The sequence below is a fragment of the Raphanus sativus genome, chromosome 7 (genome assembly GCF_000801105.2).
Source record: "Raphanus sativus cultivar WK10039 chromosome 7, ASM80110v3, whole genome shotgun sequence".
NCBI lineage: Eukaryota > Viridiplantae > Streptophyta > Magnoliopsida > Brassicales > Brassicaceae > Raphanus > Raphanus sativus.
Genome location: NC_079517.1, coordinates 16,839,830 through 16,856,868, shown reverse-complemented (window position 1 = coordinate 16,856,868; position 17,039 = coordinate 16,839,830). Strand labels below are relative to the sequence as shown.

General features: G+C 37.0%; 5 protein-coding genes across 5 annotated transcripts; 2 read left to right on the top strand and 3 right to left on the bottom strand.

The window, feature by feature from the left end:
• The first annotated feature begins 123 nt into the window (after nt 1-123).
• LOC108816898 (E3 ubiquitin-protein ligase SINAT2) lies at nt 124-3,016 on the top strand. Its single transcript, XM_018589458.2, has 4 exons — nt 124-349; nt 1,529-1,831; nt 1,903-2,289; nt 2,368-3,016. The coding sequence occupies exons 2-4, from the start codon at nt 1,604-1,606 to the stop codon at nt 2,686-2,688; spliced, it is 936 nt and encodes a 311-aa protein (XP_018444960.1). The 5' UTR covers nt 124-349; nt 1,529-1,603; the 3' UTR covers nt 2,689-3,016.
• Nucleotides 3,017-5,178: 2,162 nt separating this feature from the next.
• LOC108815568 (putative metal tolerance protein C3) lies at nt 5,179-7,068 on the bottom strand. The gene is made up of 7 exons (XM_056991391.1): nt 6,843-7,068; nt 6,539-6,729; nt 6,252-6,450; nt 5,957-6,135; nt 5,737-5,887; nt 5,509-5,645; nt 5,179-5,355 (listed from the first exon to the last, which is right to left on the bottom strand). The coding sequence occupies exons 1-7, from the start codon at nt 7,066-7,068 to the stop codon at nt 5,179-5,181; spliced, it is 1,260 nt and encodes a 419-aa protein (XP_056847371.1).
• Nucleotides 7,069-9,744: 2,676 nt separating this feature from the next.
• LOC108816204 (probable cyclic nucleotide-gated ion channel 12) lies at nt 9,745-12,501 on the bottom strand. The gene is given in 9 exon segments (XM_018588773.2): nt 9,745-10,168; nt 10,261-10,279; nt 10,282-10,642; nt 10,710-10,946; nt 11,017-11,128; nt 11,187-11,479; nt 11,554-11,769; nt 11,857-12,289; nt 12,360-12,501. Coding segments are annotated over 9 exon segments (1,992 nt in total). The 5' UTR covers nt 12,440-12,501; the 3' UTR covers nt 9,745-9,927.
• A 252-nt stretch (nt 12,502-12,753) lies between these two features.
• On the bottom strand, nt 12,754-14,086 carry LOC108817974 (PLASMODESMATA CALLOSE-BINDING PROTEIN 5). Its single transcript, XM_018590812.2, has 3 exons — nt 13,565-14,086; nt 13,420-13,447; nt 12,754-13,146 (listed from the first exon to the last, which is right to left on the bottom strand). The coding sequence occupies exons 1-3, from the start codon at nt 13,911-13,913 to the stop codon at nt 13,002-13,004; spliced, it is 522 nt and encodes a 173-aa protein (XP_018446314.1). The 5' UTR covers nt 13,914-14,086; the 3' UTR covers nt 12,754-13,001.
• Nucleotides 14,087-14,232: 146 nt separating this feature from the next.
• Nucleotides 14,233-16,917, top strand: LOC108817973 (uncharacterized). Its single transcript, XM_018590809.2, has 2 exons — nt 14,233-16,676; nt 16,749-16,917. The coding sequence occupies exon 1, from the start codon at nt 14,346-14,348 to the stop codon at nt 16,662-16,664; it is 2,319 nt and encodes a 772-aa protein (XP_018446311.1). The 5' UTR covers nt 14,233-14,345; the 3' UTR covers nt 16,665-16,676; nt 16,749-16,917.
• Nucleotides 16,918-17,039: the final 122 nt, after the last annotated feature.

Here is a 17,039-nt window from a genome sequence, read left to right as displayed (position 1 = left end):
ATAATGATTATGAATATAGTACAAAATTTAATAAATATAAATAATTGTAATTAAGGGAGATTAGGAGTACATTTCTTTTTTAAAAAAGGGAACCACCTTCGTGAATTGTGATTCGGTGTTTTAAAAAAGAAAGTGGAATAAAGACAAAAAGACAAGAGACCACCACCATTAATAGCTTTCAAGAAGACATGACACATCCCTCCGCCTCCTCCCGTCTCTTTTCATTTTCTCGGTAATATCCTCAAATATTTCGTTTTCCTCCAAAAAATCCATCGATTTCTTGTCTTAGATTTGAATCTGAATCAAACCAAAACACAAATAAACACCAACTCTAGAGTTTTGTTTCCAGGTAATAAACCTCTTCTCCTTTTTTTTTTTTTTTTTTTGAAATTTGAGTTTGTATTTTTTTTTTTTTTGAAATTGGGAAAAAGATCGAGAATCACCGAATTTCGAAATTGGATTTACAGGCAGGATTCTCGGGTCGATGATTTATGTTGATATATTGCATAGTGGGGGGGGGGAATATATCTCGAAATGTTAAAAGATCGAATGTTTGGGAATACCATTTCTCTACTGTTTGTTGTCTTTGAATCGTTTTGGTTCATTGGTGGATTGGGGGGCAAAGATAATGTTGAGATTTATGATACTGAGGTTTGCGTTTTGGAACGCCCTTCTCTATAGACTTCTTCACAAACCTGATTTTTAATTTGTTTAAAAAAAAAACTTTTTTCTTTTGTTAATAGCTAAATTTGAAACCTTGCTTCCACGATCTTTGTTGGCTTCCATAGGTTTGATTTACTGGTTCTTGTTCTAGTTACATCTGTTATAATGTTTCTCTGTCTGGTTAGATTGAAAACTGAAAAGAATGTCCTACAAAGAGATAATTTTTATTTATTTATTGGTCAACTGATGTTTGATAGTTTTGCGATTGATTACTGTTAACAGTTGAAGTCATTGGAATGTTGCAAAGGTATAGCTTTAAGCATTGTTCATAGTTTGTGAGGCCTATTCTTTCAGTGTCTATCTGAAAGTGCATTTAATGTTTTGGTCTAATTATTTGTTTACTTTTGAATTGTTTTTGTTCCTCAAACTTGATCAAGTGAACTAAGTATCTGCCATTATTATGTTGCTACGATTGAAAAGATTGGTCTCTAAAAAAAAGATTTGTGTTTTTGTTTTTTCTCTCTCTTGGAATTTTCTGTATTGATGTTTATAGTTCTGCAATTGATTACTCTTAACCGTTGAAAGTCATTTGAATGTTGCTTTTACTAGGATTGTTCATAGCTTTAGGCTTTTTGCTTTGGTACCCATCTTAAAGTGCATTTAATGTTTTCTCCAATTGTTTGTTTACTTTTGAATTGTTTTATTTTATTCTCTTGTTCCTTAGGAAGTTAAAGATCCAGAAATAAAGTAAAAAGTCTTGATCAAGTGAACTAAGTATCTGCACTTATCAAGTTTATTTGATATCAATGCTAATGTGAATCATATAAGCTTAAACTGTTCATGATTCCTTGTTTTCTTCCTGCAGAATAACAAATAAATCCAAGAAAGAGCAAATCATCTTACTACAAGTTAGATACAAGGGCATCTCATTTGACTCACTATGGCTCCTGGAGGCAGTGCTTTGAAAGAAGTCCTTGAATCTACTTCTACTGGAATGGATTACGAGGTTAAAATGGCAAAAGCCGAAGTTAATAGTAATACTAACAACAAACCTACAAAGTCAGGGAGCGCAGGAGTTGGAAAATATGGGATGCATTCAAACAATGGTGTATACGAGCTTCTTGAGTGTCCAGTATGTACTAATCTAATGTACCCTCCAATTCATCAGGTTTGTCACTCCCTTTACAGATTTGTAATTGCAAAAGATTTTTTTTCTTAAACGTTTTTCTAATTCTACAGTGTCCAAATGGCCACACTTTATGTTCAAACTGCAAAGCAAGAGTGCAGAACACTTGCCCTACGTGTCGCTACGAGCTTGGTAACATAAGATGCTTAGCTCTTGAGAAAGTTGCAGAGTCCTTAGAAGTTCCATGCCGGTACCAAAGTTTGGGTTGCCATGACATTTTCCCTTACTACAGCAAGCTTAAGCACGAGCAGCACTGCAGGTTTAGGCCTTACGCTTGCCCTTATGCTGGCTCTGAGTGTTCGGTTACAGGTGACATCCCCACCCTTGTTGTTCATCTCAAAGATGATCATAAAGTCGATATGCATGACGGGTGCACTTTCAACCACCGTTATGTTAAATCAAACCCACATGAAGTCGAAAATGCTACATGGATGCTTACGGTAATAACATTGTAGTTGTCTATCACTATAGATTCATGTTACACTCTTAACTCTGCATCTCGGTTACTTTGTTTCTAGGTGTTCAACTGTTTTGGGAGACAGTTCTGTTTGCACTTTGAGGCGTTCCAGCTTGGGATGGCTCCAGTTTACATGGCTTTCCTTCGTTTCATGGGTGATGAAAACGAGGCAAAGAAGTTCAGTTACAGCTTGGAAGTAGGAGCTCATGGACGTAAACTAACATGGCAAGGGATCCCTAGAAGCATCCGTGACAGTCACAGGAAAGTCAGGGACAGTCAAGACGGTCTCATCATCCCTAGAAACCTCGCACTATACTTCTCTGGAGGTGATAGGCAAGAACTCAAGTTGAGGGTGACCGGTCGAATCTGGAAAGAAGAGTAAACCGAAATGAAGCAACAAAGAATTGATGTACATAAGAAGCCTCATGGAGAGCTATAATGGATTCTTCTCCAATGGAGATGAAGATGAGATGATGATGATAGTCTTCTACGATGAATCAGCCTGTAGAGAGCCATTGTTACTACTTTGTGGCTGCAAGATTCATATTATCTCTGTACTTTTGTTGGTTTGTTTCTGTTGGGTTTTTGCGGTTTCAGACAAGGAATGTAGGGAAGTAAGACCTGATTTTGGCTATGTACTTGTTTGAAAACCATGACCTAAACAATATGGTGCACCTTTTTGTGTGTTAAAGTGAGGGATAGTCATTTTACCTGATATCTAAACTCGAACTGGACTTGAAAAACTAGAAACGAAATCAAAACTGAAATTTAAACTGAAGTAACAAAATATCTGAATGGACACTAAATTAAAAAAGATTGAATATCCAAACCAGAATAGATATTCAAGGATAACCAATATATGTATTCTTAAACATATATTCATAGTTTACTTCTTTTATTTTATTTAAAATATTTATATTGATGTTGCACATGACTTAAGATCAGATAATATTCATATAAATGTAGAAAATACGATTTGCTACTCGTTTAAAAATTAAAATGCATGTTAAGCTTTTTGTTTCATGCACTGACAAAAATTGCATCCAAAATCTCAAAAAACCTAGATAAGTGTTTTTCTATTTTCATAGTTTTATCTTCAAAATTATTAATTGTGCAACCTATTAAAAATTAGAAAATTAGTCAGATTAATAGTAAAAAGACTAATTATAATGAACTTGAGCAATGAAGAATTTGATTTTTTGCTTTCAGAATCTAAATATCCAAATCTGATCCGAAATAGCCAAACCGAACTAAAAATATCTGAACTCGACCCGGTTTGTAAAAGTACTCGAATGAATACTAGATCTCAATACTAAAATATCCAAAAACCTGAAATACCCGATATAAACCAGAACGTATATCCGAATACAATTGTGATTTTGACGAAGGATCGCTGGAACTTTGTAGAGTTTACATAGATGTTAGTTTCCACATGAAGTAGACAAGAACTCTTAATTGTTTAGATGCATTTTGATAATTTAATTAAACAAGAATAAGCCAAACTCACAAATACAAACTACATAGGCTCCGATGAATATGCATGAGACAACAAATAAAAACATGAAAGAACAAAAGGACTTATCACAGTCACTGGTTATTTCTTGTTCTACATCTCCTAACATGTTATAATATTTTCTATGTGTGTATCAAAGATTTCCTTGAGTTCATTTCTTATCCTGGACATCTTCAATGTATTTTTCTGTTCTTCTTTCTTTCTTTCTTTTCTGCAAAAAAATGAGAATTTTTTTTGACAATGAGAAATTCTATAAAAGAGATATATTTATTTTAATTATTTATCTAAAATATAAAATTTTAAATATAGAGTAAAAATAGATAAATTTTATTTCTTTTTCTTCTATATAGAGAAAAATAGAATAAAAATAGGTTGGAATAATTTTGCCTTAAAATATTACTATAGAAGCACATATAAAAATGAGTTGGAATATTCTCATTGCAAGCGCAGATGTCTTACCTGAAAATTTTCAACGATAAGAAAGAAATAAGACTTCAAAGTAATTTTTTAGGTAAATTTTACTAACCTTTTCTGAAATAATTAAGAAAGTTCTATGTAAATAATTTTTTTTTCTTTCACATATCATCAAATATGAGCTCATATCTCTAACATTAGCTGAATCAATCAACGTTAGAGAAAGTTTACCTTATTAGGTTCAAGATTGAAATATACCCGCAACCAAAGAAGATTAACCTCACTTTAAACAAATGGTTACTAGTTATGTATTTTCAAACTTTTTACATTTTTTTCTTGAAAATCCATTACAATTTTAGACATAAATAATATAAACCATCCTTTTGCGACATTTTTTAGTATTATATCCATTCTTGATGTTAGATTAATAAATAACGAATATATTTGAAAATGTTATAAGTATTATTTAATTTTGAGATGTTGATAGTGCATATATTTTTTTCTCTTTTTGGAAGGTCTAAATAGAAATTCTTAAGATTGTTTACTTTGAACAAATGCGATTAGAGTATTGGCTTAATCTTATATGGCACCCCAAGATCTTGATTCTTGTTGGATCAAAGACATGTGGTTCCAGTTTCCAAATCAATTTATTAGCTTAATGGTTTAAGCCTCTGTTCATTTATCCATATATTTCAATCCCGTAAATGTTTGGTTTTGATGAGATATTATCATGTTATGCCAACTAAATAAAATGTCAATTTACATATATAACTTTTTATGAGTTGAAAAGAAACGTAAAATGTAGTATCCAACCAAAAGTTTATTAAATCAAAAACTCAATAGTAAATAACTCAAAGTCCAATATATCAAGCTACAAATGTCAGATAATACAAAGTCTTAAAAGACTAAGAAAATACATGTACACACATATATAAATAGATATTATTACAAATCGTTTGGAATTGTAGAAAGAACAGAGTGTTCAGGTTTGTGACGACTCTCGAAATCGAGATGAACAAAAGCTCTTTCCACTTCTGGAAGTTCTTCGAGTTTTATTTGCAATGATTCCCCAATTGCATGAGCTTCTTTTAATGGCAAATTTTCTGGGAGTTCTATATCCACCTGCATATATAACAATTCACAAAGTTAGTTATGTATTATTAACCAAATATTATTATGATGCAATGATGAATTCTGTTATGGTCAAGTGCAATCAGAAATTGATATCTAACTTTTAAATATATAACTACAACACTACGCTATATATAAACACACCTCAACAAAGTAAAGAACACCAAATGTATAGGCGCGGACAGTATCAACACATTTAATATTATCAGCGCCTTGTCGCAACACTAAGTATGTCAACTTCTGTAAAAATTCTGGAGGAGCTGTCTGTCCGATCAATGAGACTAAATATATACAATAAAATGATAGTGAAAAATTCAAATGATATTTATTAGATTAAAAATACAACTAACAACATCGAAATAGAAATGTTACCTGCATTTTCCATAACGGTCCCAGACCAATTGACAATAGTGTAGATGGCTAAGAGAATAGCACCAGCAGGATCGATCCACCAATAGAAAGCATTTCCAAGAACAGCCGAGATTAGTCCAAGAACGTTTGTCACCACATCAAAGTGGTGATCCTATTATCAAAACTCATCAATTAATCTACATGAAATAGTAAAATTACTTGCACATGTATGTATATATACCTTTGCATATGCACAGACGATATGGTTTCTCGAACTTTTGCAGTAGATCCACAAAACAAGTTTAATGGCTGTTGCACTTAGCATGATTGAATATAACCAAACTAATTGCTCATGACTCATTTTTTCTGGAGGTTCATTTGCAATCAATTGTTCAGCTGCCACAAGCAGCACTTGAAATCCTATACCAAAGTATAGTTTAGTATTACATTTTTTTTTTCTTTTTGAAAAAATTAGTCTTACATTTTACTTAAGAAATTTGTAATATATAGTTTGAGTTGAATATAAATTTATATACCAAGAGTGGCCATAACCGCAGCAAAAATAATGATTCCAACAGGTTGCACCCTAAGCTTTCCAATAGGATATTTGTAAATATTTATGTTTTTCATAGATAAATGTGTGAACCAAAGTATTCCTCCTGCCATTAGATCGAGCACAGAGTCGAGTGTTGATGCTGCAATTGCTATTGATCCACTCTTTATCGTAGCATATATCTACAAATTATAAAAGATTTGGTGAACATATAGACATCAAATATCACTCAAGTCAATGTATAAAATAATTCAATAGAAAGTCATATACCTTGAGAGCAAGTAAGAATATGTTAGCCCAGTTGGAGATTTGCATGGCCATCTCTTGTGCAACTCTCTCAGCTCGATCTTCTTCTTCTTTTTTTTCATTGATACCATGCTCTTCAGATCGAGCTATGAAACTTTCTACTTCCTCAAAAGATTTTAGCGTTGCCAATTGTCGTTTGTAGTATTTCTTCTCGTCTTTTAAAGGTCAAAATATTGTTTTAGAGAAGATTTTTTTCCTTATAATATTTATGAGAATATTATCATCTAACTTATATAGAAGTAAACCGCTTCGGTGTGTATATACTCACCTCTATTAAGACAGACGGCGTTGGAAAAATTAATGTAAAATGGGTCTTCTGGATCAATTTTAGATCGAAGTTTTTGAGGCAAACCCGTGAAGAAATTTGATTTCATTGTAGAAACCGAACGGGTTAACCTCGGTTTGTAAACTTCAGCTTCGTGATCGTTTGACGAAAGCAACGGTGTTTCCATAGAATTGACTTCTATTTCTGAAAAGGTATCTACAAAAATCATTGCAAATAAGCATAGCATAAATACATGAATAGTTAATTTACAACAAAATAAAGACATGAATAGTTAAGTGGTTGAACTTGAAGGTGATAAAAGAAAACCTTTTAGAATGAAAAAAAACAACAACAGAAAGCTATTTGCAGTATAAATGGTTATGCTTGTAGATGATGAACAAAGAAGAGGACAAAGGATCGTACACAAAGATTGGGTTTTATAGATAGAATATACGAATTTCTATTGAATTTTAGTTAGGATCGATTAATAAAATATTGTAGTGAAAAAAAAATTGTAATGGAATAAATAAAATGATGTTGATGATAGAGACAGACCCTGGTACTTGCCCCATGCCTAAGCATCAACAGCGCTGGTCTGATCCACGCCACAATCAGGAGCTTCTCATTGACGATTTTGTCTTCTTGGTAAATTACAAGTGCCTAGTTATTATTGGCTAGGTCACACGTGCAAGTGACATGGTTGTAATTGCAAAGTACAGAATGAATCTAAGTTTCCGAACCCTAGACTAGTCTAGGATTATGCTCACATGTGTGTCTCAACAGAGATTCAAATTAGAATCTTTGATGCAGAAAAGAAACTGAAAACCTTTGAATAATCGATTAACCGGTGTATGGGTCCATACAGTGGGCTTTTATGGATTTTTATTGTTATGCTACATTGTTGAACCGGATGAGAACCAGATTGTTGTTTATGGGTTAGTATTTGTGTATTTCCTAAGTGGGCCTTTGTGAGAAATTCTATCGTTAAGCCGGCTAGTACGCCTTCAGATTTTTTATACGGTTCGACCGGTCCAATTCTTAAACTGGTTTAAAATTCACGAACCCGTTCGGTTCGTTGGTCAACTTTAGGGATGATGCAAACCTATATAGGCATCTAGTTTATTGAGGGGTGCCTTTTGTATCGAGTTTCTTTGCTTCTCATCTCTTTCTTTTGATTATAGGTGTCCTTGGATGCTGAACTGCAAGGGGAACTATTTGAAGTAAAAGATTTATCAACGTTTTATAAATCTTAAGACTCATCAACGTTTCTTGTGTAAGAAACATTTACAATGGATATTCTAATCATTCTTTGATAATATTAAACCTCCGGAAGCTTCAGATTTATGGTTGCCTGTCTTGTTCTGGTAGATATTAATTAAGGCTTCTGACTCCTACTATACACTGCTAAACTGCACATGTTACATAAAAGTAATAGTTGAAGTTACTCGCAATAAACTCACATCCCCCACTAGGATTCCTAGGCACTAAGCTAATCTCCAGAATTTTAAGTATATCCGTGATTCGATCTGCCATTTACAAATAATTATTTTTCCGATCCGATCTGTGATATTTCGGATATTCGGTATTACTAATATCCAGAAAAATCATTTACTGGATATCCGATTTGATCCGTAGATCAGATAAAAAATAATATTTTATTTCAAATTATTTTAAAACTAGGTATTTTTAAAAATTTAACAACCAGATAATTAATTTAGTGGATAAAATAATTAAAAATCTATATAGAAATATTAAATTATATATAATTGTATATATAATTGTATATATACATTACCGATCAGATTGGATATATTTTTTTAAATGAGTATTTTTGATTTGCTTCTTATTTGACGGATATTGAATTTTAGTATTTGTTTCGATTCGTAAAGTTACGGATATCTGAATTTTTCGGATCGAAACAAATAACAAATTAAATCAAATTTTACGAATATTTTGCACACCCCTATCCCCCACCGTATTCATAAATCTTTTGTCTCTGTCAGGGTCAACATATAATGCAATGTCTTCCATTTGATAGTGGTGGTTTGATATTAGCTGCTACTGTTACATTTGTGTTTTCTTGTTTTCTGTAGGCATCAGTGACTTTTCGGAGAGCACCTGAATTATATAACTTTCTCTGACATTTGCTGGTTAGACCCTTCAAAAGCTTCTCCATCTAACAATCACCTCACACTAAAGCCTCCTCAAGTGCTTCACAGTAGTGGACTTTCGCTGTTATACTAGTCATGTCATCAAAGAGGCACACACCCCTTGTGCTTGAACTCAGAAAGTGTAGCTAAAGTAAAATGATGTGTAGTTGCCAAGTAAACAACTATAATACCTGTTGCATAATTTTGGATATTGATATCCAGCTAGCAAGATTACAAGATCTTGGCATCTCTTCTTCCATTCGTTACCATGTAAGCTACTCTATTGTCTCTAAACCGTTTCTTTACCCTATCCAGAGTTTAATGCTGCAATTGTTTGATTCATTACAATATTTTCCTGATCCAAAAAGTTAAAAATAGTCATGGAACTAAATGAGCCTTGTTATCTAACTTCACCAACGTATTTTTCAGCTTTAGCTATTACGTTTCTAGTTTATCCTGCAGAGTCTGATATAACTTTTTTAGGAGTGATGCAATATTATTACTAAAAGAAGAGAATAAAAAAGAAAGGATACAAAAAGCATGGAGATGTTTAAATTTAGGAATCAAAGGGAAACAATCATCTCCATCATCCAACCACATGGTCTTTCTTTAGACCTTTAACTTTACCCAAAACCATCAGTTAGTGCTCTGAGCTGTGTACTGTTCGAGCTATCATCCTCGGTTTTGCATCTTTTCTCCTAGGGGTATGGGAATTTTTTACACACTGATTTATCTTGTATCAACATACCACCACATATAAAAATCTTTGAAATAACGTACCCAAACCGCTGAAAATAACTACAAAAATGTTTAGGTTTCACATGATTAATAACTTGTAACAATTAAGCTTAGGGCAATGAGTCTTCATGACGATTGATGAGTAAACCTTTCTCATTTTCTAACTAGTACTACTATCATTTCCCTTCGATTATATTACACTATGCTTCAGGCTTTGAAAACTCAGGGTCGTCTGGCTTTTGAGTACGCAAAGTACGCAAAGCTTTGGCAGCAAATCTCGAGACACAAATAGTTGCTCCCAGAGTAAATTTTGTGTCTTGTTGAATCTGTTGTTCGCCTACTTCGGCCCTTAAGGTCTCATGAAGCTTCCTTTTCGAATATAACCTCCAAGCTGCTTGTATGTAGCATGCTCCCCATAATCGCCAACGCTCTGAATAGAACCTGCAAAAAGAAAGGTAACTCGAGTCTCACTTTTTACTTATTAAGGTAGTAAAACATCCAACGGTTTCAATAATGTTGTTTTGAAGCCTTGCCTGAACATGTTCCTGAGTTAGCGTTATTTAAGCGATTGAAATGAGAAGCTACAAACTTGAGATCATCAGGCAAGAGAGTGAAGCCTTCAACATCTGTAAGAGTCATTACGGTTCTGGTTGAAGTGGGAAGGCGAGGAGAAGGACGGGGATCAAGAACCCAAAGGAGAAGATCTCCACATATGTCACCTGCCTTGAGGATGGAATAGTAGTATTCACTAGATTCTGATGTACTTCTCAGATTGCCTCTTGTTACAATCAGCATTTCCTCAACCGGGTGGCCTTCGCGCACAATGTAGCTATTTGCTGAGTAGAAAACAGACTTCACCCTGTCACACAGTGCTTCTAGTAGCCAATCATCATCCATAATCTGAAGCCAAGGAACCTGAAAAACTCAAAAGTAAGAAGTTAACAACTATACCCAGGAGAACATATTAAGGGAGCTTGCTTACACGCTTTAATAACTCCAGATAAAAGTGGCGTTTGGTTTCAAGCCTGAGGTCTTTAGGAAGGCTTCTGAGAAAAGCTTCCTCTTCTGTGCCTCTGGTTTCACGCCACTTGTAATCTTCATATATCCTAATGCGTTCCTTTAGACTCTCTGGTAGCATCCTATAGGACATCCATTTCTCTGTGTCTCTGTTCTTCTCCTCCCTTTCATCTACTCTAATAGTCGTTGATTGCAAGTACTTCTGTGATCACCACCAAAAGAATCCGATTTACAAGATCAAAATCTAAACAAGTGAGGTGTGAGTTTATTACCTGAATATTTCCAATGAGAACAGCAAACAAGAGTAAACCAGAGACGCAGATGATGATAGCAAACACTATCTCCCCTACAGAGTTACTTGTCTCCAGGTTTTGGCCTAGAGCACTGTAACGGAAACTGTAAGCGTTACTTAAAAGAGATGAGAGAGTTTACATGCACCAACCTTAGATTCCGGAGACCCCACCAGAAGCAGTAGAAGAACTTCTTGGGAAAATACCTTGACTCTACCACCCCAGACTTCAATGCATCAATGTACATACCAAAGTTGAAGACTGTGGAGTCTGTGATTTGTTCAGGGTTGATTAATGGACATGAAGTGTTCAGAAAACGACTGTTGCCTCCGCTGCGTGCACAGTACAGACTCGCGAGATTACATCCGGGTTCCTTAGCACACGCTTCACGCCAGCATCTGTATTTTTTCTCAACTGCATTCGAGTACCAGAAAGCACCAATCACCTGACGAACAATCATCATATTTGTGAGCAAAGGTAGTGTGCGGGAAGAAGTGAGAAGCTCTTGTTGTTTCTTACATGACTCGGCAACAAGTAAAGGAAAAGGTTTAAAGCAGCTCCAACCCATTTAGTTTGAGCTACCGTACCAGAAGCTCTTGTCACTTCTTTGAACATCGGATAGATACGGATACTTCTCGGTATATACTGACAGACCATAATCCATTTCAGTATCTCCTTTGTCACTAGCGATGCAGCAATCCGTTCCTTTCTTGGAATGAAAGCAAGAACCACCACCTGCAAGATCTCTCTACTTATCATTCTATTTTTGTATACGCAAGACTACCAGAGATGTCATAAGGAAGAGAACACACGGAAACCCACCTGAGGAATGGGGAGAACAGAGACAATGTCAACAATGAAGTAGAAAAGGAAACGTCGTTTTGGTATAGCCTTAGAATGCAAGACTAACTCGCCTCTTAGGGATACTTGAGAACGAGGAGCGATGCGTTCGGTTATAAAAAGAAAGATGATATGAATCACATAGAAAGTGTCAATAAAAGTACGAAGGACACAAACTGCTGCACCAAGCTTCTTGTCAAAAGTGAAGCAGAAATTGTTAGAATCAATCACAGGGATAAAGAAAAACAAAGGATCAAAGGCTAAAGCAACCACGCAAACGAACAGGACAATCTTCCTCCAGTTTTCAAGGGTTTTCATCTCCTTGTACATTTTGTTGATACGTCCTATAACATTCTTGGAACTCTCGGTTAGAGATAGCATGGTTGAAGATCTCCCAAGATTCCCAGTAACATACCTGCATCGACAAGGGGTCACTCAAACAACAACTCATGCTATTTTTCAACAAAAAAAAATGAAGAAGCTACCTCACGGATTCTCTCCTCCGATAAGTCATGAATGTATGTAGTCTCTTCCGTTGCTCAATCTGTGGTTCTTCAGAGACCATACAAGTAAAAGTAGTCAACTAAAGGCGTCTCTCTACCTAAGTCTACTAGTTTGCACTGTGCAAACTAGTAGACTTAGGTAGAGAGACGCCTTTAGTTGACTACTTTTACTTGTATGGTCTCTTTTCGTTGAAAGGTATTGACTTTTCAGACTATACACAGGAACTTGAGTCTCTCGTATGGGCCTCGCAGGTGAAGCTATCGCTGAAGGCACCAAGCCCAACATGTATTGCCCATGATATTTAGGGTTTCAACTCCTTGGTTGACAGTCGAGTAAAGGTGTTATAGCATTATAAAACACACAGAATCATCAAAATTTCAAATGAAACTATCAGCTAGTTTTGGTTGATAACATTGAACCATTATATATTCGTTCACAAAGAAAAAATATCAATACACATTACAATTGAAACGATCAAAACATGTTGAAACACACACTCCAAGTGGGATGAACTGGAAGGATACAAAGTCAAAAGATGGCAGAAAATTAGATATCTTCATAGGTATATTGGGAGAGATCAAAATGGCACCTTCCTCATCATCAAGAAGCAATCTTCTTGTGGCCTAGACATGAATTATCCGTGCCACTATCAATATGTTGAAGGCCAACAAGATCCAAGTGCTGGAAACACGTCTGCCACGGCTCATATCTGCGTGTCTTGCATCCGTTGAAGTATCATCCGCGACTCGACCATTGCTCAATCTCTTACTGCACATCCATGAGAATAACAGAGTATTCTTGAGTTATATAAGAAAATAGAACTGAAACAAGTTATAGATGTGAATCATCAAAAAACAAAGCAACACAAAAAAGAAAAAATCCCACAAGTTTATCAAAACGAGATTTGATCTTTATAAGGAAACTGATGAGCCTAAAAAGGAAACTTTAAGAGTTCGAATCACCAAACGATCTTTATCATCGTCCACTCAAAAACTCCATAACGAATCATATCTAATCAAAAGCAGGCATAAAACACCATACCTGGAAGGGTATCTGCAAGTTCCTTGACCTGAAACACACACACACACACAAACATGAGAAACAACTTCAACAAGCTGCAAGAAAGGTACCAACTTTGAATCTGAAACTCAGCGTTTCAATGTACAAAAAAAGGAAGAGACTTTACTGGGATTGATGGAAGTGAGAGCAGCGTTGTTGTTGAAATTACAAGCCTCGTCCGCGAGTCCGTTCTTCAAGTAGTAGTTGTTGAAAACGTACGAAGCCATCTTCTGGATATCCGTCGGGTCGTTACAGGTTCCACCCTGCTGAATCGGACCGCAATCGGCGCCGCCTTGTCCACAAGCCCAATCGATCGCCGTCTGTAGCGACGAATCCTCCGCGTTGTTCTTCGCTACGCACCAGAGCTCCGCCTGGAGCACTTGACCCCCGGCCTGTGCATCCGCAACCGTCGTTAAGATTGTCGCCGTCGCGGCGAGGAGAGAGAGATAAAGGTGGAAACACTTGGGGAGAGACATAATCGATTCAGCAGAGAGAGAAGAGAAGAGAGTGGGGAAGATGAAACAAGTGAGCGTCGTTACGAAGAAGGTTAAGAGAGTTTTATAGTCACTGATTCGCCGAAAAGTTACCGTTAAAAGGTTTCAGGAAGCTGGAAGATCTAACAGTGACGACGCAATGAGTGAGAGAGAGACAGAGAGAGTACTTGAGACACTATTTTGGATTCTAGTAATTAGTGATTTGGGCTTATTTTAATATAGGCCCATTAGGAATGTTATGAGGCCCACTTATGGACACTTTAACTTGCAAACAATGCAAGTTTGCTCGGATCCATGACATGTCATTTCATGATTGGTTAGGTTCATCGTGAAAACACTTTGAAGCTTCGTCATCGCGACCGAGAAAGAGAGGACTCATTGTATCTTCCCCGGAGAAAAACAAAAAAATCAGCCATGGCTTCCCCGTCAGATCCCACCGATCCATCTCGAGATCCAGTTACAGACCCAGAAACTCTCCCCCCGAATCCTAATCCAACCCAGAAACCCACCGTAGAGCAAGGAAGCGAAACCCTAAATCTCGAATCAACGCAGAGAGATCTCGAGGAGTCAGACGCCGTAGATCAGCAGCCAGATCCATCGATCGAGGAAAGCAAGAACGAAGAAGACGATAACGACGCAACGCAAGCCGTAAGCTCTTCAATTAACCGCCGCGGAGGTGGTGGTGGTGGTGGTGGGGGGAAGCGGAAGAAAGGGCTGCTGAAGAAACGTAAGCAGCAAGAGAAGTCAAGGGAGAAGCTTGAGGTACTCTTGAAAACCCTAAAGCCCATACCTTTCGTCCCTTGTAAAGCCCTAGACTTTTCTCGCCACGAGAAGCTATTGAAGACGTTAGGGATCTGGGAGTTTCTTCACTTGGAATTCGATCAGAACATCCGTCAGGATCTAGTAGCGAACCTCGTTGCTTATTACAGTCCAGAGGGTAGGTGTAGTTATGTGAATGGGTCTAGGGTTAACGTGACACGTGCTGATTTGGCTAGAGCTTTGAAGTTGCCTAAGAAGAAAAACATTGTTATTAGTGATGAGGAGAGGGAGGTTCTGGAGACGGATGAATCAGCTAAGTTTGTTGATGAGATTTTGGAGACTTGGGTTCTGCTGCATACTGATGATATGTGGATTATGCCTGTGGAGGTGGTTGAATGGGGAAAGGATGTGAAGGAGAAGAATTTGGAGAAGCTTGATTGGGCTGCACTGCTCTGGTTCATGGTTGAGAAAGAGCTGAAAGCTGATCCTCCGCTCGGTGATTGTTTCTTTGCTTCTCATCTGCAGCTGTTGATTAGAAGTCAGAAAGAAGATTTACTTAGGGAAGAATCTAAAGTGGATGAGGAGGAGGAGGATGATGTTAAGGAGGTTGAGTCTATGGTGAAGTCTCCGAAGGAAGATTGTTTGGAGGTTAAGGAGGAAGAAGAAGATGTTGGTGGTGTTGATTTAGGAAGAGATGATTGTGGAACCGAGTCTAAGGAAGAAGAGACTCATGTGGAAGAACATATGATTGAACTGAATCTTGGGGGGCAAGAGACTGTGTCTGAAATGGTCGCTGAGGAGCAGCAGCAAGGTCCTGTTGAGGAACAGCCAATGGATGTTGAGGAAAACAAGAAGGAAGAGGTTGAAAAGTGGTCATGGAATGAAGTCACACATGCTGGCACTTCCCATTTCCTTCGCCACTGCGATCTTAGTATTGCTACAGAAGGAGACGAAGAGAACAACATAGAAGACGAGCCCATGGAAATGGGAGAAGACGAACAGATTGAAGATCTTGAGGAGGAAGAGGAAACTGAGGAAGATAAAGAAAGGCATGAAGGAGGGTTTCCCTTTTTCCCAAATGGGGACTCCCTTAATGGAGATGGCCAAGAGAATCTCATGTTAGAAGATGTATCTCCCTTACGCTATGCCTCTGGGTTACAGATGCATGGCAACTCAACTGGTGGTCATTTCCTTGCATCTAGGGTTGACATGCACATGGCTATGGGTTCAGGTAGTAATACCAACAACAAGAGGCAGATTGATGATGAGAATGATATGTCTTATCACAACCCTGACAGTAAGAGGATGAGGACTGATGAACCATCTTGGGATGAAAAACCGCCTCCAGTTGAGATGTGCGTGGATCAGATTGTGATGTGGGCTGAGAAAGCTAGGATGTCATGTGCTCAAAAGGATCGAGAGCGTGCACAATCTGTGATGAACCAGGAGTATCTGATGAGCGAGCTGCAAAGAAAAGATGAAATGATTCATGATCTTGAAAGAAGCAAGTATGAGGAGCAACAGAGAAAAGATTTAATGATCTATAGGCTTGAGAGTGAGCTTCGGATGATGACGAGTGTGCTAGAAGGGTATAGGAAGGTTTTGAAAGAAACCAAAAAGGCATCAGCGGAGCACAGGAAGCGTTGCCCTTTACGTGATGAAAAACCTGTCTACAAAGATGTAAAAGGCTCTGGTGGCTTGGTTCTGAGCATTGTTGAAATTGAAAAGCTGAGACTGAAGCGAGAAGGGGAAGACAGGATGACACGAGCTCGACTAGAGAGACAGATCGAGGAGTTTGGAAATGATTGTCTTAAAGTATTTCAAGATCAAATGCTTGCAGTGGAGTTGCTAAACGAGAGATTGATCGAGGTTGAAAATGAAGTGAAGATCTGTAGAGAGACACTTTCTGAAAGCAAGAATGATGAGACTTCTGAAGTTGCTGCTGCTGCTGCTGCTGCTACGGAAGAGACATGAGATGCTCTTAAGGTACTTTACTACTCTCATTTAGTGAAATGTCCAGTTTAACTTTATATTGTTTTTTTTTTCCTTTCCTTGCAGGTTTGTGCAAGTTAGTGAAGCTTTTGAAGATCGTTCCAACGGATTTTATATCAGCTTCGTTTTGTATGATGTAGACGATGTTGATTGAATCTCTTTAATCTCGTTCTAGGAAATGTAATCAACGGTTGTGATCAGTAACTGTCTTGATTAGTACTACATTTTATCAACATTTTGTCATCTTTGAGACTTGTTAAACTAGTGCTAAGCATCTTCAAATCCGTTAAAACATTTGTCAGATTCCTGGTATTTCGGAATGCGTGACTGGTCTGTCCGGTCGGTAGTATACATATC